The following is a 25620-nucleotide window of genomic DNA, read 5'->3' as shown; positions in this document are numbered from 1 at the left end:
AAATTGGGTCCTTGAAAACTAGTTAGTAGTCTTTTTTTTAGCACAGGTCTACACATGGGTTTATGCCAATAAAACAATTACAACATATACATTTTACTTATGAATATTGCTATATTTGAGATATTTTCAGAGTATAAATATACTTGGGTATATTACTGAAAGTCACAATTGCCCTTCTTTGGAAAGACTATAATTTTGGATGATATTATGCCCTTCTTAATTTTTTGGTGATTAAAATATCATTCCTGGATGACACTAATAAATTGTAGTCATAAACCGGTTTGTTAAACTAAAAAAAAGTCACTTCTGTGTATTACAAGATAGTGGGATGATTTCCAGTCTCGTATTTGAAGGTCTTGGAAGTCATCCCTCTTCTCATATTAAGAAGAAAATGAAAAACAATTCATTTTCTCAGATGAGACTACTATCCTCCTTCCTCCCTCTGCTCCCCAAAATCTGGAGAGGAAAGCTGATATCTATAATCACTGCTAAGATCTATTTACTTAGAACTGAAAACAGTGGAGGAAGCAACTGGCAGGAATACACAAATACTACTTTTGATGACTTTCTGGAGCCTGAGTATAGACTAGTTTAAGAGTTAAAAACTGACAACTCTGCAAACTGGGTCACAATCTCATCTGAGATTGAATCTGAGCTAGATTATTTTGGCTAAGAGCCTTGCTCCTCTGGGAAATGGATGATAATAGTTCCTGCTTCATAAAATTAGAGACTTGAATGAGGTAACCATACACATAAAGCTTGAGAGCTACACTATCAAAGATTTAAGTAGAGGGGCTGGGGATATAGCCTAGCGGCAAGAGTGCCTGCCTCGGATACACGAGGCCCTAGGTTCGATTCCCCAGCACCACATATACAGAAAACGGCCAGAAGTGGCGCTGTGGCTCAAGTGGCAGAGTGCTAGCCTTGAGCGGGAAGAAGCCAGGGACAGTGCTCAGGCCCTGAGTCCAAGGCCCAGGACTGGCAAAAAAAAAAAAAAAAAAAAAAAAAAAGATTTAAGTAGAATGTGTAACATGTATAACTTTGGCCAGTGATCATTTTGATCAGTATTTTAGGATAACTAAAGATAAGTAGCAAATGGGTATTTTTTTTTTCTTCAGTCATTTGAAACAATAGCTGATGGCTCTGTATTTTCTTAGCTCTGTGTGCTGCAAAGCAACCTGATGGTCCAACTCAGCTTAAAGAAACAGGCCCCTCAGGAGGCAGGGTGTTTTAGATGTCCTGGATTGCAAAGCTAGGAGCTGAACTTAGATGAGCAGAAGCAGGGTAGCTGGCAAAAGCATAGATAGAAGCTATGCCTCCCTAGGGATAGTTGTTCCACTTGTATTGTCCTTGTTTGTGCTTTTTATTTTTTCTTGGAAAGTTTCCATCTTGCCTGTGGACCCTCTGCATATAGCTTATGGTACCAAGGCTTCATTTTTTCCCCTTTCTCCGTAAAAAAAAAAAAAAATGTACCTATTCCATGGAATAAATTAATTGTGAATCTCCATTTGCTTTCCTTTGTGCAATTTAACTGAACTGACACCTACCCTCATTGGTTATTGTTGGTGTTGAAACTGCTTTGGAGGATTTCTTGAATCTGCAGTTGATTTTTCAGCTTTCACATAAACTAATTGTAGCTCCTTTGGATTTTTTTCCCCCTTCAACAGTCAGACTCAGTGTTTTTTAGAAAAGCTTGGTTTTAGTTTGGTGCTGTCAGTGGTTTTCTGTTGCCTGTGTTATGTTCATTTCTGTAGATCATTTTCTCCTCAGCAGCAAGGGTAGGGCAGAAGGTGAAATTTTCTGTTTATTATTTCCATTCTTCTATACTTTTTCGTAGGTGAAGCATTCTGAATCAGCCTTACTCCTTCTTGAATTTCATTGACTCCAAAGGGTAGAACAAACTGATCAGCCCTCTTGACAGTGTCTTTTGGTGAATCTCTTTATTGGCTGGAACATGCACTTTGTGACTTAGATGATCATATTACTTGAAGTTATTTTCTCATAGGTACACCTAGTTTTTATAGCTACTACCTTAGATGCATCTCAGTAATTTTTATGTTTACACAAATCTTATAAAAATGTCTATCTGCAGTGGCTCCAAACATTCTGGTAATTTCAAAATACTCCTTGGGATGATGTTAAGAGTATTTGTGAAGTAATTACTGCATGAGGGTAGAGCTTACAAGAATACGATTAGCACCCATATAAAACAGAGCCCAGAGATCCTGCTTGCTTTTTTACCCTTAACCATACAAGAACCAACCTAATGAGACAACCATTTTCAACCTTTCAGACAGCCTTTGTCAAGTTGTGATCATCCTGGCACTCTGTTCTCATATTTCCACACTGTGGGAGGTAAATTTCTGTTGTTTGTAAGCTACCTGTTGTGATTTATTATAGCAACTCAACTAGGGCTGTTTCCAACAGTAATATCTATTTTAAAATTTACTGCTTTCTCTTTTGGTAAGATTTTTCGTAGAAGCCTTTTGCTTTTAAGTGGTAAACATTGACATCTTCATTCTTTAATCCCCTTTTTTCTCATTATGTTCTGATTAAATTTTACCATACATATGATAAATGAATAGTGAGCTAAAATAACTCAAAATTATAGCTTATTTTAATGTTTTTAAAATTTGCTTCAAACTTCATTTTGTCTCCCACCAAGCATATAAAAGAAATAAAAATAACTGTCTCTTCCTCCTCCTCCTCCTCCTCCTCCTCCTCCTCCTCCTCCTCCTCCTCCTCCTCCTCCTCCTCCTCCTCCTCCTCCTCCTCCTCTTCCTTCTTTTCTTCTTCTTCTCCTCCTCCTCCTCCTTCTCCAGTTACATGTAAAGGATACTGGCTTGTATAGCAGAATGAAATATTTCCTGGCCTACCTCTAGACTACAGTAGCCTACAGTTTAAACTCGTTTTTATTAACTACTTATAGAAACTTTCAGCATTAGTTACGTGGTATAGAAGTACAAAAGTGTGGAATTTGGAGTGTTTGGGGTAAGGACAGTACCAGAGTTTGAACTCAAGACCTCACCACCTATCACTCTATCATTTGAGCCAGGACTCCAGCCCTTTCTTTTGCTGTTTAACTTTGGCGATGAGGTTTTTTTCTGCCTGAGGTGCCTTCAGAGTATTATCATCTGGATTTCAGCCTCCTGAGTAGCTAGGATTATATAGGGGTGAGCCAGCCAAAATTTGCAAATTTAACTTTCTTTAATGATGGGTAGGCCATGCTTTGGGTACCTCTCGTGGGTATAGAGAGTAGCAGTCACAGCTGCAGTTGTAAGAGACAGAAAGTTCAATGGCTTGACAGATCACAGCATTCTAGTGTAGAGGGTTGGGCTTGAGTCCTAATACTTCAGTTTATGGGTATTGTCATCTTGGTTTCTGATCTCTGTAAGAAAAATGGAATCTCTATCTTTGATGTTTTCCAGAGCTATTCGATAGATTTTCACCAAATTGGGCATTTACTCTGAAAAATGGTAATCTTGAAATACAAACTTAAAATATAAGCTATGGGACATATGTGAAACCAGGTTTGGTGACCTCTGGTGGTGAGCGACCAGTGACTGCTCATCTGTAGAGATGGTTTGTTTAGTAAGCACCTTGGACAGAGAAGTTGAAGCCTGACATTTCAGCAGCCCCACTACTTCTCAATGGCAGGAGCTGCATTGAGATATTTCCCACATGCTTGGGGTTGGGTAGCAAGTGCTGAGCAGAGCAGCTGGCAACAAAGCAGAACTAATGTTGTCTTCGTGGAATTGTGAGAATAAAGTGAATTGAAGCCCTGAATATTAATGGTTACTGGAATGTGTTGAGATCTATAAGCTCTTGAGCTTCAAGTGGATGAGATGACGATAAAGATGTAATATCAACGGATATTTACATAATTTTATGTTTTAAGCTTATTCTAGGTATTTTTACATATATTAATATATCAATTCTAGGAGTGAGTTTTATTATTATCTGTTCTGTTTTGTTTTTTGGCAGTGCCAGGGTTTGAACTCAGGGCCTCTCATTTGCTCAAATATTGCTCTACCACTGGAGGCACACTGCCAGCTTTATATCTGCTTTACAGATATACATTGATTTAAGACCCAGGATTTGAACCCAGGTCATTTAGCCCCAGCTTTCCATTCTGTTAACCATGATACTATTTAGGCTTTTGTTATGCCATACAGAAAGCATTTGCTGTATTATGGGGAAAGTGAAACATAAATTGGATTTTAAGCAAATCAAATCAGGCATTGTAAAAGTAGATTAGGAGGAGTGTGAAGTGCTGAAGGCATGGTCTTTGGTGGGTTCTGTTCCCACATAACACTTATGGCTATTAATGGTTGCTTACTTGACTAGAACATTCTTCTTATTGCTAGTTAGTGGTCTTAAACCTTAATTGCCTGGGGTAATATAATTTGCCTATCTGTGTGTTTCATCAATAATGTTGATATTTTAGGCAGGCTATTAAGAAAGAATTAGATATTGCTCTTCTAAGGGATGAGAATTTTGTATTTGAACTCATTTGTGGAGATTGAGTGAAGGATGAAAGGAAGGAAGAGTTCTTGTGTTTCAAAAACTCTAGGTCTGTGTACTCACTTAAAACCAGAATGATTTAGCCAGTTGGCATTAGATAGGTAGCATAATGTGTGTGTCATTCATGCTGAATGTGATAACTTCTTACTATAGTTGTACTGATCAGTTTAGAGAACTGTTATGTTCAAGGTCTTAGCAGCCTTTCAAAGAAGAAAATGTCCTAATTCCAAGTTGTTTTCTGGAGCGGAGTCCAAGTTGTAGATACTTCTCTGAATAGATACTAGAGTGTAATCATTATTAAGAGTGTCATGGTGTTCATAAAAGTTTAGGTTCCCATTACCTTTTTTAACATAATTTGATTCCCATTTTCATTATTTATTCATGAAGTCAGTTTCAATTCATTCAATTGTCTTCATTTCTTTGTAGTCCTGCCTCCAATGTGAAGTAAGAAATAGAGACCCTATTCTGATTCCCTTTGATTTCTATCATAGTGTAACTCAGAAGGCCACTTAAGGTATTTAGATGACCAGAAACAATTGTCACTCATTGCCACTCATGTACAACTCACCGTCCAGTGATTGCGCTGCAGAGGATGATCTCACACATTGTGCCCCCAGGAATCCCTGTTGCTAATCAACTTACTGAGATGATGTATTCTGGTAACTAGAACATGTGTAATGATGTGCACCCAAGCCATCTGCTGTCATATTTAATACGTAAATATTGTTTCAAAAGCATTATGTACATGTTATTTGTTAAGCTGTGGAGTTCCAATACAAACCAGTAGTTCTACTCCTAGGTATATATCCAAGAGATCTGAAAGTACATTTTCAGATTTAATGTTCAATAAGAACTGAGACCATTAAACTGTAAGAATAGTTAGTAGCTATACATCCTATTCCCAGTTGATTATAGGAACGTTATTTAATATAGCTCAAATGCAGAAACAACTAGAATGTCCATCAGCTGATGGAATAGTGGAACCCAATGTTGTATAGCTATACAGTGAAGTATTACTTGACCACAAAAAGTATGAACGTACTAAGAATGTAGTAGTTGCTACAATGTGGATGAACTCTGAAAACATGTTGCTAGAAAAAAAAAACAGACATAAAGTTATATGTAAGTTCATTTATATGAAATGTCCAGAATAAAGAAATTGTAGAGCTAGAAATTAGGTGAGTAGTTGCTAAGGGTTGGGGAAGTGTCTGCTAATGCCTGTGGTGTCTCTTTTCAAGGTCATGAGAATTGCTGGAATTAATATTGGTGATGACTGCACAACCTTGTAGATATACTGAAAAATCACTGACATACAAACAAAATTAAAGATTTAATCCCGTTTACCCAAGAGGCAGAGACAGGAGATTTGGATCTAGAAACAGGATGGTTAGCAAGACTATCTCTTAATAAAAAGGCAAGCGTGTATGACTGTTACCCCAGCCACATGAGAGGCCAGGATAGAAGGACTGTTGTCAGGCTTATCTAGGAAAAAAAAAGTGAGATCCTATCTGAAAACTAAGTCAAGCAAAAAAAGGAATGAAGGTGTATCTCATTTAGGTGGCAGGGCACCTCCTCCCAAAGCAAGAAGCCCTAGGTTGAAACTCCTTTGCCACCAAAAATAGAGAAAGAGATGATAGATGATAGATACATAGATAGATAATAAGTTTAAGCACTTGCAAAGTCAGATATTATTAGCAAAGTACTGAGCCTAGGGGATAGTTAACCTTCCATACAGTCTTGCCAAAGAGTGTATCTTCCACTTTGATTTTTAAGCATATATTTGAAATATATTAAATTTACCAAAGGTATAAAATAATAACATAGCAGTAATCTTCCTGAGGTATGTAAAAATAAACTTATGTTGTGTTTTAAAGAGAACCCTGCATTATTTAAAGTGAGTCCAGTGAATATTTTAGGCTTTCTTGCATTTAGGACCATTTAGAAGTTTCCGTTTGTAGAGCAGTATCTGATTACTCCCTCTAAGATTTTGTGGTCCTTTCTTGTGAAATTAATTCAGCTAGTATGAGACACCAAATTGGGAATAGGATTTATAACTAGTATATATTCTTACAGTTTAATGGTCTCAGTTCTTATTGAATATTAAATCTGAAAATTGAGATATATACTGCCCTGATAAGTGGTAATGATGAACTATTTTCTGCTTTGTAAGTAGAATTGAAAATAACTGTAATTAGTTTTTTCCCCTTTTTACTCCTTGCTTCTTCCCTTGAGACACATTGTTTTCCCAAGTTATGAATTTAGTTTCTTTGTTTTAGATGCTTATTTTTCTTACTATTTACCTGTTTAATTTTTAATTTCTCATTAAAAGTAAATATGGCTAATTTTCCTATTGATATTTCAAGAAATCTTCCATTTCTCTCTGCCACAACCTTGATGTAGTGCTGTCTGGTGTGCATTACTACATAATTAAAATGCGATTTTGTGTCAAATAGTTCTCACAAAGCAACTTATCAACACATTTAAAATGAATCAGAGGTTTATTACGGTAAAGCTGAAATAGGTATTACAAAACTGTGCTGGAACCAAAAACTCTCTTAAGTAGAATAAAATGTATAGTGCCATGCAAGAGGTTGTTACAGTTGCAGGAAAAAATACTTAAACATAGAAGTATTTTAACACATAAGTATGTAATTAATGAGAGTCTCCTGTGTTCATTTTAGACACACTAAGAAATACTAATCTTGTGTAATTTTGGAAATACTCTAAGCCCAGCCTCTATGTTAGTCATAGCATATCCATGGTGATGGCTTGGTGGCGCTGGCTAAGTGTCATATGGTAGCACCAGTGTGGCCAGAGCATACTGGCTGGTGACATGAGATCAAAAGTGTACACAAAGAACTGTTGCCTATTCTCAGGAATGATAAGCCGTTGGAGGCTTATGAAGAATTCAGCTTCAGTTTTATTCATGAGTACTCTGACCATTGGTGGAAAATGATCATAAAAGAGTCAGACAATCCAGGAAGAGACCGTTTATTATAATCATGTAAGTTATGCTGGTGGCTTAGAATAGCATACCAGTCATGGAGCTAAAAAGAATTAGATTGATAAAAACTGGAAGAAATGGATCCATTAAACAATTTGCCTCATGCATGTGTTTGATTGAAGAATCTGTCCATTGATATACTAACATATACTAAAACCCGAACATCATATCACTTAAAAGGAAATGACTATGATACGGGCAGTAAAAAAACACATTATGTTTGCTAACAGGAAATTGTTCTAGCATATGCAGTAAAAGGGAATTAAAATCACTTTTTCCAAGCAGATTGTGCAATAAGAATAGACCAAATGAGTCCAACTTATTGTGATGAACTCTCATGGCCTTTCAATGTGTTTATTCCAATAAGACTTGATGTTTTGGATACGAGGGCTACATGTAGCCCATGAATTAGAGTGAATGGTGGGACCAGTCTGAACTACATGTCCAAATATAGACTTCAAAGTTTGGCAGAATGGTCACCAACAATTTCCAGATAACCAATAACTGGACAAAGGATAGTAAATACAGTCCAAGGATTCCTTGCCAATTTATGACTGGCATGTTCCATGATTCTATGGCTACAGGAAGACTTACTGACAAAATCATCACCTGGTCCAGAGGATGAACAAAACTTGACAGGATTTAGGGCAGCAGGGAGGTGGGAGCAAAAGACATGCAAGGATGATTTCTGCACCATTGAAGTTAAGAACTGGATAGAGACTGCAAGTCCGGAGATGGAGAAATGAGAGGAAGAGTGAACTTGGAATGAGCTCTGTGTTCCAGTGTGCAGTTTGAGGCACACTGATTTTGGGTGAAGGGGGAGGGTATGTACTTAGGAAGTAAGTGTGATAGGAATGAGCCTGCCCTTCCTTAGGTTCTGTAACATGTTTATGGAGTTGCTCTCTGGGCTTAAGCTACAGTGCATAAAGCACTTCCCAAACCAAGTAGATTGGACAGGATTTCATCTATTAGATAAGATGCTATAATTAATCACTATAGTAATTATAATCATAACAATCATAATCATACCTCTGTAATGTCTCACACAGCATGACACTCTAAACATTTTTGTATATTTGATGGGTGTAAGGTCCAACCCCAGGAGGGCTCCATGCAGATGCCTCCCACCTATTTAAGTCTGCACCCAGTACCTGAGTTACCTAGGTAACTGGCACACCTGGAGGCAGTTACCTCCTCCTTCTCTGAGGTCACATCCAAACCACTTGGCCATATCTCCCACCTTTATCTATATAATCCGACTCACCACAGTCCCCTCTCTCTTTCCTTCTCTCTCTTCCTTTCTTCCTTCCCCCCCTGTCTCCTCACACCTCCATCTTGTGCGTGGGGCCAGCAGTTTGCCTCTCCCCAATAAACTCCTTTCTGCCTGAATCACGTGGCGGATTTCCTTTCTGGTGAACCTTACATCTGGTGCTGTGACTTGGATGGGGACAGAGTCAGGAGTCGCTGGATCCCCATCTCCCTCTGTTCTTTTGAGGGTTAATCTGCCTCCTTGACTACCCCTCCTCAGACCAAACTGCCATAGGACTCCTATGTCCTCCCTCACCAGACTACTCCATAAAGTCAGAACTCCTCGGCTAGAAAATCAGTCTCAGTGGCCCAACCTTTTGGCTTGTTCCCTCAAGAATGCCACACGGGCTGGGTCCCAGAGACCCCCTTCTAGGTTTCCTCTGATAGGCTAGCCATTCTGGGTTTGATCTACTCCACAAGCCAAAGGAAAAGTGGGTGGTTTTTAGAGAAATAGCTCTGACAAGTATTTGTGGTCAATTCCTAACAAGTTACAGCCCTGCCTCATGAGACTTCTTCCAGGCTTCATTCAAGGACTGGCATCTACCACCAAGGGACAGCTGCAGCTTGCCTTCTCTTGGAGGGGCCACATCTCTACCTTTTACCCTTAATGTCAACATCCCTTGCCAGCAGGAAACAGCCAGAGAGAATCAGCACCCTTTTTCAAAATTATTAAAAAGCCAGAATGTAAGGTCCACCCAGGGAAGGCTCCGTGTGGATGCCCCCACCTGTTTAAGTCCTCACTCAGTATTCAGTACCTGAGTTACCTAGGAAACTGGCACACCTGGAAGCAGTTGCCTCCTGCTTCTGAGGTCAGATCCAATCCACCTGGCCATATCTCCCACCTTTTTCTATATAATCCGGCTCAACACAGTCCCCGTTCTCTTCCCCCCCCTTTCTTTTTGCCATTCCTGGGGTTTGAACTCACGGCCTAAGCACTGTCCCTGGCTTCCTCTTACTAAAGGCTAGCACTCTACCACTTGAGCCACAGCACCACTTCTGCCTTTTTCTATATATGTGATGCTGAGAAATTGAACCGAGGGCTTCATGTATACAAGACAAGCACTCTACCACTAGGCCGTATTCCCAGCCCTATTAACATTTTTTTTCTTTGAAATTTTTTTTCAGTGCATGATACTTGGACTGGCATGCATTTGGCATTTCATAAATATTTATACATAGATGAGTGAATGAAGGAGTGGCTGAATCATCATTCTGAATGAAAGGATAATTTTGCTTTCAGAAATTAAGATAGCAGGCAGGCTATATTCTCTCTAGAAGATTATGTCCTTGAAACCTGCTGAGAAATCAAGACTGAAGAATACAAATTTGGAACTCATATGGAAAAGATTCTAGAAATGATGATAGTGAAAGTCGGTGAGGAGAGAATAAGGCTAGCAGGAAAGTGAACAGCAGAAGAAAGGGGGTTGGAGGGAGCGAGGTGGCCCCTGGAGCTGAAGCAGCCAGTCCCTGGGGGTGGGGACAGAGCTGGAAGGCAACAAAGGTAAAGAGACCTTACGGTATGTCCAGAAGCAATCCAAGGGCACGTGTCTCTGAGTGCCGAACGTGAAGGAAGATTGGACGTTCCCTCCTTCATTTACCTTCTTTATCACCCAGGAAAGCCTTGGCTTAAAGAGAAAATTCCTTTTGACTTTTGATTATTAAAAAAAGAAAATAGGGCTGGGGATATAGCCTAGTGGCAAGAGTGCCTGCCTCGGATACACGAGGCCCTAGGTTTGATTCCCCAGCACCACATATACAGAAAACGGCCAGAAGTGGCGCTGTGGCTCAAGTGGCGGAGTGCTAGCCTTGAGCGGGAAGAAGCCAGGGACAGTGCTCAGGCCCGGAGTCCAAGGCCCAGGACTGGCCAAAAAAAATATATAAATAAATAAAAAAGAAAATAGCCCAGCATCCAAAGGTACCTATTTGCACCTACAGTGAAGGGTTTATTTAATGACCCATGATTAAGGTCCATCTTTCCTATTTCTCCTATTGCAAGTAATGATGTCATATATAGTCACACATTTTGTGTATGTATACCACACATACATATGTTATTTACCTAAATAGTGAAAGTCATAGTGGCTAGAGAATTATCAGCCTGAGTTATAATGGGAACATCCAGCCATTTCTCCAGTTACTTGGTAGCTTTTCAATTGAAATTCAGTGTGTGCACACATGAGTTATATGTGTGTGTGTACACATCATACACATATGCAAGAATTAACGTTGTTTTGGGTATGATGCTGATAATAAGAATCTGTGTGGGGAGAAAGTACAGTTGATCTTTATTAAAACACGACCATTTGTAAAGGAGCTGATTTTCCCCAAAGAGATATGTTATAGAGGTGAACAAAATAGTACCTTATGGTAATACTTGCATGAAAGGGTTATTCCTCATTTAAAGGGAATAATATTCAGTGTGTGTGTGTGTGTAAATGAACCTAGGAAAATTGAGGGTATGGATGGGCTTGGGAGAGATGGAGGAGAATAAAGATAGATGCTATCTATCATGATTTATTGTGCTCACAAAGTGACATGTTGAATTGAAACCCCTTTGAACAACTACTTAAAGGCAATTTTTTTAAAAGAAAGAATTTGAAGTTCTGTAAATTTAAGTGATGCCCTTTCCCACCGAGCTAGTAAGTGGGAGAAACCGGTTTGTTTTCAGTCTAAGGCCCATACATCTAAGGTGCTGAGTGAGAATTCCTTTGGTGTGAGAGTGCGTTATCTAGGGTCAGGAGCTAGGTTAAGAAACATGAACCATTAAATGAAAACTTTTTCAACATCCTACTCCCAGCCTGCTAGTTTACCTTTATCTACATCTGATTGTGATTGTTTTCTTTCTCTTAAAAAGGAAAAGGTTCTTCTTGCCAAGCACCTGGTATTCTTTTTTTCCTGCCTCTTGCATCCTTCCTGTGGCTCCGTCTCCCTCATCTGTTAATAACTTCCTATGGGCACAAACCAGGCCCCCTCCAAAGTAAATACCTTCTATATTAATGATTTCTGCATAACAAATACTCCAAAACTTGATGAAGTAAATGGAGTATTTATTTAGCTCACTGTTCTGTGATTCAACAAATAAAGTTGGACTCAGCCGGACTCAGTCTGTGCATTTGTGGTCAGTTTGTGCAGCTTTGCTTCTGGAACATTGGTTGGTCAGTGGTCACTTTATGAGGCTTCAAGAAAGAGAAGACTGCAAAGCATCTTAAGGTCTAGGCCTGAAACTCACATGGCATCTCTCCCACCCCCCCCCCTGCATTTTTGTCATCAAAAGCATGCCTCTGTCATCTAGCGCTAGCCTCTATCTAGGAACTAGGGAATAGGAGTTTTGACGCGTGGGACTCCTTCTTGTCAGCAACTGCAGTCATGCTCTAATGACTGCTCTAAGACTGTGGTCCTGACACTACTGTGGCCAGTGTCGTGTGCCTGTGCTCTGGGTTTCTTCTCTTACTGTGTTTAGACCACCATGGGGGAAATTATTAGTTTACTTCCTGGTAGGAAATTAGCTCCTTAAAAATGCGGTCTATGTTTCAACCCAGGATTTGGCACACAGTAGCTACTTTTTAAAAGGTGATACGTTTATGAAAATAAAGCATTTAAGAAGTTGGTACGAGACAGTATAAAAATGAGGGTAGAGTTTGTGAATATTACCCAATTTAGTAAAAAATATATCAAACATGAGTAAAAAAAAAGATGAGGGTAGAACTTAGCTAGTAGCATCTTAAAACTTGGTTGTCAGCATTTTGAATGGAAGAGGTAAAGAATCCTAGCTAGAATTTTTGTGAAAGTTACCTGGTGTTTGCATATCATTTCTGTAGCTTTTCCATCAGGTTGTAAATTTTTATTAATAAGGAAGACAAGTAATCAGCTCAGGATATATTTGCCAGAGAAAGCATACCTATTCCATTAGCTTGTCCAATGGGACTTGGAATAAAATTTCTATCTTAGAATATAAAATGACAAAAAAAGTCAGCTAGCAAACTGAATGTTATTCTGTAACACACTGAAAACCAATAGTTCTGCTAGAATGGGATTTAAGATATATCTAATATATCTTCCTATTTAATTGAATGTTTTGTCAAATGTGCTAATTATTAACAAAAATCCACTTATATTGTGTGTTTTAGGTTCAGCTGACTGTATATCTTCCAAGATTCCTAAAGCCCGACCATTTGGCTTTTTCCTGATACCTAACCATGCAGCGGAGGTCAAGAGGCATTAATACAGGGTTGATTCTGCTCCTTTCTCAAATCTTCCATGTTGGGATTAACAATATTCCACCTGTTACACTAGCAACTTTGGCTCTCAACGTCTGGTTGTTCTTGAAACCTCTGAAGCCATTGCTTAACTCCTGTCTTAGTGTAGAAAAGTGTTACTACCAGAAAGACTGGCATCGTCTATTACTTTCGCCTCTTCACCATGCCGATGATTGGCATTTGTATTTTAATATGGTATCCATGCTCTGGAAAGGAATTCATCTGGAGAGAAGACTGGGAAGTAGATGGTTTGCCTACATTATCATCACATTCTCCCTACTCACTGGAGTGGTGTATCTGCTCTTGCAATTTGCTTGCGCCGGATTTATGAATGAGCCGGACTTTATGAGGAATTGTGCTGTAGGTTTCTCAGGTAAGACAAACAAATATCTGAACTAGTATGTATGAGTTGAGGATGTGACTCCCCAGTTGGTATGAGGACTGAATCCTGAGTGCCTGAGGGCTGCTGGATCCCACATCTTGAATAACATACTGACTGGAGCACAAGGAAGCCATCACTTTTGCTGTTGCACATGATGCTGTATCATTTACTTTTGAACATTCTGGACCAGAACATATCAGAAGGAATAGTACTAGCAATGTGCACTAATCCAACCACAGTAGTGCTTCAGATGGGTATAATGGTATTTGTGATAGGGAACTCTCAAAATAGATAAATATGCCCATGAAGCATGTCACTGTACACTGGCTACCAACTTGTCTTAGACACGTGAGGTACAGAAGAAACTCTTATGCAATAAGTTATATGATACAAGTTTATTACTTATAGATAGGCAACAAGTGACAACAGAAGCTGGTTCCTCATAGCTCAGAAAGCTTCCCCGGGCAAATGTAGTCTCATCTATGTGTGCCCTACTTGCAGAACAGATGAGGAGCTCTCACCGCCCCCCCCCCCCCAAAAAAAATGTTGCTTAGCTGGTGCCGTATGCCAAAGAGTCACATGGATTACTGAGCAAAACTTTGAAGGACATCCTGTTCTAGGAGGAGGCTAAAACAGAGTCTGGGCTGATCTGGTCAGCTTGCTCTGGATCTCTGGATGTCACATTTAGCATATGAGAACTGCAACTACAAGCCAGTAAGAGGGAGGACAGAACTGATCTAAGGTAAGCTACCAGAAAAACCATCCTGCATGTCTTCTTGATAATCTCATTCAAGTGAATATTTCACGCCCCATCATGGCATGCATACCAAATGTTAGGTGCCATTGGAGTCACTTTACACAGCTCATCAAATTTAATTCTAAACAGATCCACAGTGAAGGGACATCATCTTGGTATATTAGACAAGAAAGTAAATTCTAGCAAGTTGAGGTGACTAGCTCAAGATTACACAGTGAGTAAGCAGTCAAGCTGCGATTAGAGCCCAATCTTTTTGCTTGAACTATGGTATGCATTGCCTCTCATCTTCCTTCTTCAGTTGTTCTGGTTTCACCAATGTTGCATGGAACTGAAATGCCTACCAGAAATCAAATTCGATGTTCTAAATACATTGGTAATTTTTTTATTGAGTTAAAATTCATGTAGCATAAAGGCAATTGTTTTAAGGTGTCCAATTTTATGATATTTAATACTATTGCTGGTATCTCATTTCCATTTTTCTATTATATATTTAGTAACAAAGTCAAAATGAGCTTTCATATTAAAGAACATCAAAGAGATGATTGCCCCAAACATTGTCTTTTTAACAAATGCTGGGTTGTAAGGAATAATGTTTCAAAGTAAAAAGTTCAGTATAGTGGAATAGTCATTTTCATGTTTATTTAGTTTTCTTTGTAAATGTTGATTCTCTCCACATTTGGGTTGTTGGTATTAATATGTTCTTTATTCTCTTTTAGGAGTTTTGTTTGCCTTGAAAGTTCTTAACAACCATTATTGCCCCGGAGGCTTTGTCAACATTTTGGGCTTTCCTGTAACCAATAGATTTGCTTGTTGGGCAGAACTTGTAGCTATTCATTTCTTCACACCAGGGTAAGTGTTTACTCCTAGGGAATTACAAACAAAGAGTGTAATTAATGTTCCATGGACAAGAATTATAATAACAATTAGGTATAATTTTTGTTATAACTAAGTGTATTTTTTTTTACTATAAAGACAGAATTGAGTTTCATGATTTTATTATCAGACACTTCTGGGTTTGAAATGTCAACCACTGAGCTGTGTAATTTGGGGATTCACATTATAGCGGTCTCCACTTTCTTGTCTTCTTAATAAGATAAGAGTTGAATATTAATACTAAGTAATAATCAGTAATTAATTCTAATAAATTTTTAAAGAGGCATATAGAAACAATGTAACTATAAAAATGAAGAAAAAGGTAAGATGCATTGTTCTCATGCTTTTAAGTCATTTCAGCTATGAATTGTCTTGATAGTAGAACTCTTAAAAAACTAGAGAGCCTAGTGCAGAAGATAGATCAACTGGATTTTTTCAGGCTTGAGAAAGCATTGGTTCCTGATATTCTTGCCTTTACTCCCTTGTTGCTGTGGCTGGCCCACAGGCTCATCTAGGGAAAATCCTGAGCTTTGAGGAGTATAGTTCATTCTTGCTGATCCAGATAAGTTCTTCTCTGTGCAGATGAGGAGGTGGAAACTTAAGAGACCCACTGCTTGAAGTAGACATTAGACTAGATTCTGACCTCTCTAATCCTGTCCAAATACTCCTATCCCCATGGTACTTTCCCTAGTTTGTTCCTTACTCGGAATTTTATTTGGAATAAAGAGGGTAGATTTGTGTTGTATCTTCCACCTGCTTCACTTAATCTGTACTGTTCAAATGGAATTCCACACATGGTTTGTTTGCATATTTTTACTGTGGAGATCTGGGAACTATTTGGAGAAGGAGAATATTTCAAGATTTCAGGAAGGCTTGCCAAGAAGAAAGAATTTTATTCCTCCTGTTTTTAGTGGATTTTTTATTTAAGACAAAAGCTTTCTGTTGTGTGTGTGTGTGTGTGTGTGTGGTTGTGTTTTGTTTTTTTTTTTTTGGCCAGTCCTGGGCCTTGGACTCAGGGCCTGAGCACTGTCCCTGGCTTCTTCCCGCTCAAGGCTAGCACTCTGCCACTTGAGCCACAGCGCCGCTTCTGGCCGTTTTCTGTATATGTGGTGCTGGGGAATCGAACCTAGGGCCTCGTGTATCCGAGGCAGGCACTCTTGCCACTAGGCTATATCCCCAGCCCCGGTTGTGTTGTTTTTGAAACTATTCTTGTTGAGCCAAGTGTCAAGTCCTTCTTTAATACTAATAACCATTGGTAGCTGGTCTATAAACAGCAGTGATATGGCACTGAGCACCACTCATTTATAAGTGTATTGTTATATGTGAGAATTCAAGGAAGAAAGCCTGAAAAAAAAATCTTCAAAGTTTCCTTTGAAAAGGGGGCCAGTAATGTCTGCCTCTTATCTGAACAGCCTTCTCTATATCTTGTCAGTCACAGCTCCCCTGACTTGCCTGATATGACTAGATTTTCTGTGTAGATGATTGCCTCTTGTGTGTGACTGGCAATGACCAACATTCGTATGAAAATCACTCCCTCTGGTACTTGAACTTTCATCCTATAATGAGTCCTCTGAAAAACAGGACCTCTAATATTCTCATACAGCTATTTCTGAGGAGTTCATAATACATTTTTTCAGAGTCCCATCTTCATATAGAAAAGGCATGATTGCAGGTTTCTATAATTTTCTTACTCTTGTGTAGATTGATGTAATATTCTGGTTCTGAGCCTTGGAATTAAGTGACATTTTCTATTTTGCAAGTTTGAAAGAATAAATCTATCGGCTTAAAAAATTGACTACTTTCAATGATAACCTTGTACTATTTAAGCATCTAATTACACATGTGTCCAGACTGAGCTGAACAGTGGTCTGAGATACCTAACAAACAGGTACCTTCACCCTGAGATGGACTTTGGAAGAGGAGAAACTAGGGCTCTCACTGTTTTGTTTTCTTATTTTCTTGGAGGTTGTCAATTAGAATTTACATTGTGGAAACACTATAAATCTTTAGAACAAAGCCTGTTTTGTTAAAGAACTATATGGACTTCCCTTTCTGCAGGGAAAAAAATTATTCGCTAAAGCAAACATTTGGTAGACCTGTGGGCTCCATGAAAAGTGTTATGAAGAAAAGCCACTCTAAAGAGGCAGGCAGGGTTGACCACCAAGGTAATTATGAACCCATTTGAATGATTGTTTTACTTTTCCCAGATCTTATGTGTCCTTAGTCATCGATCAGCTTCATTTATTTCCTTCCATATCCTGGGCCTCTGATAGGTGAGTGTGTTTGAAGAGCTGTCAGTGTTCCTGAAGTAGTCCAGAAGGGAGATGCCCATGCCCCTTGAGGAGGATTCCTTCATTCTCTTCAAGGACTGGTTCCTTTTCCCCATCTCTCCCCGCTCCCCCACCATAGTATTGACAGAAGGAAGGGGGAAGTGGATGTCAAGACTTTGGTGTCCAGTCTAAATTATGAGCCTCTATAATTTTTCATAGGAACCTCAGTAGACAGAAAACATAAGCTCAGAAAGGCCATTTAGAGAAAGACAGCTACTCAGTGGTCATCTAGAAGATGAAAGTCAATTGTGAGGACCAAGACTCACACACCATCAGTGGACCTGAGGCAAATCATACGGCCTCTTTCAGCCTCATTTTCTTCATCTGTAAAATGGGAATATCATTTTCCTTTTGTGTCTTATAAGTAACGTAAGGAGCCAAAGGTAACTTACATCAAAATACTTTACAAATGAAAAGAAAATGTATGTAATCCCCCCTAATTTGAAATAAATCATGGAAAATATGCAATACAGCTAAAAAGAATCCTATTTTTTCTGTCTAAAATTAGCAAAAAAAATAAGCCATCTGCCATTTAATTTTGTTTGTTTGAATGCTATTCTTCACTCCCTTTTGTGATTTTTCTGTCTGAATGATGACAGTATACAAATGCCCCTAATCCACTCACAAACAGTAATTGGCAGGCCATGACTCCATTGGGCCCTGAGAGTTCTAGAAAATAATGTGACAGTTATGAAAACATTAGCTCCTTGGCTTTGGGTCCTGCTTTGTTGTAGGCATTTGACAAAGTTACTTTGACTCTACTAAATATTTCTTGATTAGAATTGGAAAAAAAATATGTAAAAACAAAAGAAGAAACAAATAAACAAAATGTGACGTTCTGATTAATTTTTACATTTCTACATGTTTCCTCTTTTGTTCTTATATACTTTTTTTTTCCAGTTTAGGAGATTGAACTTGGAGCTTTGCACAGCCTACCACTGAGCTACATCCACCACTTTTATTTACATATTTATTACATAGGGTTAGTACAGAGTTGAGGTCATAGTCAATGAATTATCAAGGGTAGATCTCAAGTTTTTAGAGTTTCAAGCTTATTTATTTGGACCCTCTTCAAGAAAAGCGCAAAAGCAGACACAAAAGGAAAACTGTGAAACTGAAAAGGAAAACAATTAACAAATTTCAGGAGCTGATGAATATTACAGGCATTATGAAGTGAATAATACTAATTCCAAGCACTCCTCTACAGTATTTTCCTCTGCAGTTTTTTTCTTGTTTATTTGTTTGCAAGGTTTTTTTGGATTCAAGCTCTTTGATGTCTTCATATGAAAATAATTGAGATAACATTTCTTTGGAAAGAATATTATGGTGGCTCAAACCTAGTTTCTTATTGAGAGTTTAGAAAAGAGTTTGTAACTCATCATGTAAATGTTTAGAATTATCATTCAATGTGGCAAAGCTTCTATCAAGAGGTATATAAAATCTCCGACTTTTTCAAGTTTTCTCACTAACTAGTGTCAAATGTCCTTTGAGTCAATTTGAATATTGCCAGTGACTTGCAATGACATGAAATGATGATTCTTTTTTCCTCAGTACCCTGTGCTGAAGTAGCAAATCATTTAAATGCCTTACTGATGTTCATGAATTCAGTCTGGTTTATTAATTGTGTTACCAGCAATACAAATTTGGTTTATTACTTGTTTATAGCTTTTGATATGATTTGGAAGCAATTTTTCCTGAGAGTTACAAACATAAATTCTGATAGTTTACGCTGGATGATTTTCAAAAGGAAAATGGTGCCTTTATAACTTCATATACTACATCACTAGGTATGTTTGTAACAAAGGATTTCCATTTAATTTGCATTGACACTGCTCTTTAAGAGAATTGTGTCCTGTGCCTATAGTTTTACATACTTGGTGATGGGCAGAATTTTCCAGATGGGCTGTGACTCCAGCATGGTCACCATGCTGCCAGTAATGGCTTCGATGGGACTCTTGAAAGTGCTTTTTGATCACTGCCACTCCTGTGTGTCATGCTGGGGAGGAGGAGTAGCCCTGCACTGCAGTGACTGGCAGTGATGAAATTATGTAAATAACCCCCCCCCCAACTACAGTAATGCCATGATGGAACTACATAAACGGACCCCAAACCAAATGTACCTTGACAAATGTACCAGCTTCTCTTTATCTAACTCACAAAAATATCCGGGCCACCTAACATAGGAGGAAGTATGGCAAAGAAACTGGTATGAAAAAAAAGCAAGTTTTTTGGTGTGTTTTTGTTTTGTTTTGTTTTTGCCAATTCTGGGGCTTGAACCCAGGACCTGGGCATTGTCCTTGAGCTTCTTCTGCTCAAGGCTAGCACTCTACACTTGAGCCACAGCGCCACTTCTGGCTTTTGTTTTTGTTTTTGTAATACTAAGGAATTGAGCCCGGGGCTTCATGCAAGGCATGCCCTGGACAACCGAGCCACATTCCCAGCCCTGGAAAGAGCAATTTTAAATGAGTTTTATGACCATGTGAACACACTGTTAGGGCCTCTCCCACACCTGAAGGAGCCCAGGCAAGGGAGGTGGCCTGATGCTTCATGGCATTCTCTTGACAGGGTTGTCACTGTGGTGGCTATGGGAAAGACAAAGAATGGAACTAAAACCTCCTGTAGGCTAGGCAAAGGAAGGAATTAAAGAGAGGGGATCTTTTCCCAATCTGTAATCTGAGATTGCTATGGGAATCAGATTTGTTAGGCAGAAGAGAGGATGTTGGAACCTTCCTAACCACATCCTTTAGAGCATGCTTTTGCGGTATGATGCCACACAGGATTGATGGACATGGTCATTGGAGTAAAGGAGGTGATAAGAGGTTGTGAATATAAGGTACTTGTAGATTGCCTATGCAGACAAATGTAGGGTAGATGTACACATTGTGGGAATATTTTATAACTCTTTTTTAAATGTAGAAAATGATACCAGAGGCAGGTAGCAGAAACCTGGATTAATTTTTTATTGTTGCTGAAAAGATTTCTGCAAACTAGGTGGCTTAAAATACCTTTTTTTCTTTTTTTCATCATACTTAAAGTAGAAAATCTGAAATTAAGCAGTGCTCTCACTAAAGGCTTTAGTGGAGAATTTATTCCTTGTCTTTTCAGCTCCTGGTAGCGGCTGGTATTCGTTGGCTTGTGACTGTATCACTCCAACCTCTGCCTTCATGGTTAGATTTCCTTTTCTTCTATATATGTCAAATATCTCTCTGTCTGTCTCTTGCAAGGACACTTATATTTGATTTTTTTGAGTTACTCTGATAATTCAAAAATAATTTCCTCATATCAAGAGTCTGGATTTAGTTACATTTGGTAAGTTCTCTCTATATAAAGTTGCATTCACTGATTCCAAGATTAGGATGTGAGTATCCTTTGGGAGGCCACTCCTCATCCTACCACGGCACCTTAGATAGTAGACAGTGATGAAGAGCCTCTCGAGAATGCCAACAACTAGTGTCTGGTTCTCTGCCTGTGTATCTGCTCTCTCTTCCTCTCCCTGGCATGCTGATTATGCCTTTCTCCTTCTGAATTCTTGGTTACTGAAAACCCAATGCAAATCATATCTATTGAGTTCAGCTTTCCCTGATGTCTCCAGGCAGGGTTAATGACCTTTTTGTGTTTGTTCCTACAGTGTCTATTGCTCTAAGCACTTTTTCCATGATGATTTATCTGTATTTTTTGACTTTTGGCCTGTAAGCTTCTTGAGATTAGAGATTGTTACTTATTCATCATTGTATCTCAAACAGGTGCTTGACACATAGTAGGCTCTTGGTAAATATTTATGGTTGAAGAGACATTAAAGAAAAGGCTTACTATGCCCATGGTGGTTTGTACTTGAAATCTCCTACTAAATTCCCTTAGATTTCTGTCAGGCATTTTAATTTTACTACCTCGTTTCACTTTTAAATGGAGCTAATATCTCCTTGCTTTAGAAATCGATATCTCACTCAAATGTAAGGAGGCAATAAAATCCTGAGTAAAGGAAAATTAAATATTCCCTCTTGGGCCTGTGTTTTTGGGATCCATGTTAAATATTGACTTAAACCAATCTGCTATTCCCCCCTCCCATAGGAAACTCACAGTCTGGCAAAAGAAACACTGAATATTCACAGAAACAAAACAGTAGGCAGAAATTTTAGTTTAATAGAAGTAAAACAACAAAAGGGTATTTAGTTGGATATTTTGTTTAGAAATTGGAGGGGTTTGCAGAGAAGAAGGCATGGATTTGGTTGTTGGAAACAATAAGGCAGATGATGAGGTAGACTAATCTGCCATGGGAGTTGAGAGAACAACTGTCAGGAAACATGGCAAGTTCATGAGATAGCAAAGAATCTGTTATAAGTCCTGGGAGAGAAAGGTGGCGTTATTCCTTGAAATATGTCCCTTTCCTCCCATGCTTCCTGCAACAAGCCTCCTGGTTCAGTAAACTCAAATGTATGTGTTCCCACAAAGACCCTCTGCATACGAACATGTGGAATGGTCTGAAAACAACAGTAAGGGATCAGGCATCTTGTGGCTCATTCCTGTAATCCTAACTTCTCAGGAGCTGAGATCTGAGGCTCGAAATTTGTTGTTGTTGTTTTCTTATTTATTGTCAAAGTGATGTACAGAGAGGTTACAGTTTCATACATTAGGCATTGGATACATTTCTTGTACTGTTTGTTACCTCCTCCCTCATTCCTCCCTCCCCCCTCCCCATTTCTCTCTCCCCCTGTGAGTTGTCCAGTTGGTTTACACCACAGTTTTGCAAGTATTGCTTTTGTAGTTGTTTGTCTTTTTGTATCCCCTTCCTGTGGTTGTACCTGCACTATCACTGTATCTTATCTGAGTACATTGGAAACTGTATATACTGGTATTAGAACTAGGAAAGGGAAAGGGAATACCAAAATCGAGAAACACAGGATAAAAAGACAAACGACTGAGGCTCGAAATTTGAAGCCAGCCTGGCTGGGACAGTGAGTTATAATGCCCGCCATTCCTGGCTTGTTGGTTAAAATGGGAGTCTCACTAATACTTGGGCTTAGGGTTATAGGTGTGAGTCATTGCCAGCTCTAGAAATGCTATCTTAAAGCAGGTACAAGTTCCTTCAACTAGATTTAAATATATGTACAGGATCAGCATCTATTCATTGTTTTCAGTGGAAGAATTTGGTTGCTATGACTTTGGTGGCAATGAGAAGAACAGACCATGATCACAGATTTCAACTAAGCTGTTAACTTTTGTTAGAACAAGTACTGTTTGTTCATGAGGCTTACTAATGTCTGTGCCAGCTCTCAGGATAGTTGTCTGTATATGGAAATGTGTGCTGACGGCTTTAGACTTCACCTAAACCAGAAATGCTAATAGCAGTTGTTCAGTTATAAACAAAGTTATTAATAAAACCCTTTGGGAAATGTATGAGGAGTTACTAGACAAAAGAGAAAAGAGGCATAAAAGTTCTTACATTTTCCCAAATACAAATATACCATTAATTTCTAAACTTGTTTTTCAAACGTAAAAGCCTTTCAAGCAGCTCAATGGAAAAATAAAATAAAACCATCAGATTCTGGGTCAAAATATACATTGGGAGTGTTTGTAAACAAGTAAGCAAAGGATAAGCTTGGGTAGCCAGTGATATTTGAATCCGTCATGCTGTGAAGAAAAGCCCTTTAACAAGTGGCCTGGGAGTTCAGAGCTCCAGAAGGCATTTTGACCTCAGAGTTCGTTCATTATACACAGCACTGTGTTCATGGAGAGGAAAAATGGCTGCTGCCTGGGCTCAGGATTTTAACGATGACTAGGTTAAGCTGTTTTTCCAAGACGTTATACCAATTTATGGTGCCCTTTATGTCAGTTTTAGCACAAATTAGCCTGTGCATGATGAGTATGCACACATGTGTTTCTTGTCAGAATAAGCATTTTCTGAAATACCATTTTCAGTTTATGTCATAGGGTCACGTTTTTTGCCTTTGGATTACCAGGACTACTGCATTTGTGCTAATCAGCTTGGATGATAGATGATAGATAGAATGATAATCATCATCCTCTGGTTTATTTCTTGGAAACATATTTTTACCACCTGTTAGAGTTAAGTTTAAACCAACATTCCAAGGCTAAACCAACATTCCAAGACTGTCCTGAACAGATTTGCAAAGCTGGAGACGTTTTTCTTCTGCATTTCTTGGATCTCCGTTTATGTGTTTCGTCCCTTTCCTTATTACAGGTTCCCATAAAGGAAAGCTATTTGAGTCAGCTGAAAGAGTTAGTTAATTTGCTCTGCCTCCCAGGAGGGCTTAGAGTTGAACAGAAACTCAAGGTGAGATCAGTACTTAATCCAAAACAATGATTCCCTTGAGTTCGGTTTTATAAGATGAGAATAAAAAAATTGGAAGAAAGAGACTTCCGTCTCACTTGGAATTCCATCTCAGTTGGAATTCTTGAGACCCAATGGTGGTGCTGTCACCTTCCCCGCTCTGAAGATGGAGCCTGTGCAGAGAGTCACCAGCCCTGCCCTGAACCCCAGGACCACGCCATCTTATCTGCCCATTCCCTGAGCACTGGAAGAAGCGTGTAGAGAATGCAGGAGGTGCTGTTAATAGTAGAAAAGATGTTACCTGACTACTAAGCTCTCTTTAGTTGCTTTTTTTTTTCTTACTTAAAAGATTTAATATAAAAATTCCTTTAAAATTGATTCAATTAAATAACTAAAAAGGAAGCAGTAACCAGATGAGAAGGTAACCGTATTTCCTTCCTTGTAATAGAACAACATGTGCATTGCAGAAAAGTTAAAAATATTTAAGTATGTGCTAAAGGAAAGGAATTGTCTATAGCCTTCTGCCCAGAAAAAAAGACCATTAACATTATACTGTATCACTTATGCCTATGATTATTTAAATAATATTTTCTACTTTTTCATTTAAAATGAACATAGATTTCAAAAGTCTCCTCAGTCTTAATGGCTTTAGAGTAATATTTGTTGTGGTTCCTCAATTTTCTTGTTCACTGGTTTTATCTACAATTATTAACAAATCATTGAGTATACAAGTGAATATGTTTACCAGTCTTATTTGCAAGTCTTGGCTCCCAAGTCTGAATCATCTCTGGAGTAGATTTATCAAACAAGGTTACAGGGAGTAGGGTTTCCTGGTTCTCTGTACATGTTGTCACCTAGCTTTCTTTAAGATGGTTTTTGGCAATAGCTGACCAATAACATATGATATATCAGGCTTGGCAAGGAAAGAAGTGAGGACTTCCATATATAAAGCCATCATCCCATTCTATATATGTCTATCATAAGGCCACCCCTCTTGGCCTCATCTAAATTTAATTAAAACCTCTGAAGGTCTTATCTCCTGATACCTTGCCATTGGGCATTGAAGCTTCAGCTTTAATACAGTTCAGTCCACAGCAGCACCTCCTGACTATGACAGTTGGTTTAAAACATTTTTTTGACTGAAAAGTTACAAAACATTTTTCCCGAATACCTTTGTATGAATAGTATTCTCATTTGCCTTTATGTGTTTTTGAAGCAATGTTCCGTCAGCCACCTAGCGTGATTTCCAGGGCAGTTTTAATTTAGGTGCATGGATGCATATTGAGTTCTGTAATTGGACAGGCCTGCTGTGGGTCCATTAAAATATACCCATCATAAGCAAAGGTGGAAATACACATGAGACATTTCCATATCAACCTGAACGTGGGATGGTGTGGGACCATCTCTACAGCCTGGTTTTAACCCGTGGGACAGACTCAAATAGCAGAGTAAAGCATTAGTTGGAACTAAGGAAGCAGCTGTTTTTCTAGCGGAACGTGGAGTTGTCTAGAATAAGGTTTACTACTGAGGTTGAAACTAATTGGCCATCATGCTGTGATATAATTGTGGTATATGGACGATAACACCTACTTAATCAGTACTTAACTAACTAGGCTTGTTAATGATTAGTTTTGGTGACCTGGAGACAGGTGCAATGCTTGAGTGTACTGTGTTTGATGTCTCAGATAATAATGACTAGAGGTTGCTTTTAAAAACTAATTTAGAAAGACTAAAGAAAAATTATATGTCATGATTACTAGGTAATTTAAGTAAGTGCATCTAATTAAATTGAAGAGCCTTGTATAATAGTTTTCAGAATAGGTTTTTTTTTTTTAATTTGAGAATTTAATTATAAATACAGCAGTTATTTTTACTTGGATTTTTTTAACTAATGTTT

At 38.6% G+C, this 25620-nt stretch overlaps 1 protein-coding gene across 5 annotated transcripts in view; it reads left to right on the top strand.

Annotated features, from left to right (window-relative positions):
- Rhbdd1 (rhomboid domain containing 1) overlaps nucleotides 1-25620 on the top strand; it is a 112172-nt gene that overhangs the window by 9405 nt on the left and 77147 nt on the right. For 4 of the 5 annotated variants that reach the window (XM_048344643.1, XM_048344641.1, XM_048344642.1 and 1 more), the window contains 2 exons: nucleotides 12964-13465; nucleotides 14948-15080. In XM_048344643.1, coding sequence (XP_048200600.1) covers nucleotides 13033-13465; nucleotides 14948-15080 — 566 coding nt within the window. In that variant the 5' untranslated portion in view covers nucleotides 12964-13032. Of the gene's footprint in view, nucleotides 1-11391; nucleotides 11476-12963; nucleotides 13466-14947; nucleotides 15081-25620 lie in introns of those variants that run through there. The other variant, XM_048344644.1, reaches the window with a different exon arrangement.

Source organism: Perognathus longimembris, chromosome 4, assembly GCF_023159225.1.
Source record: "Perognathus longimembris pacificus isolate PPM17 chromosome 4, ASM2315922v1, whole genome shotgun sequence".
NCBI lineage: Eukaryota > Metazoa > Chordata > Mammalia > Rodentia > Heteromyidae > Perognathus > Perognathus longimembris.
Note: the sequence above shows the minus strand (reverse complement) of the source record. Positions and strands in the feature narration are given on the sequence as shown.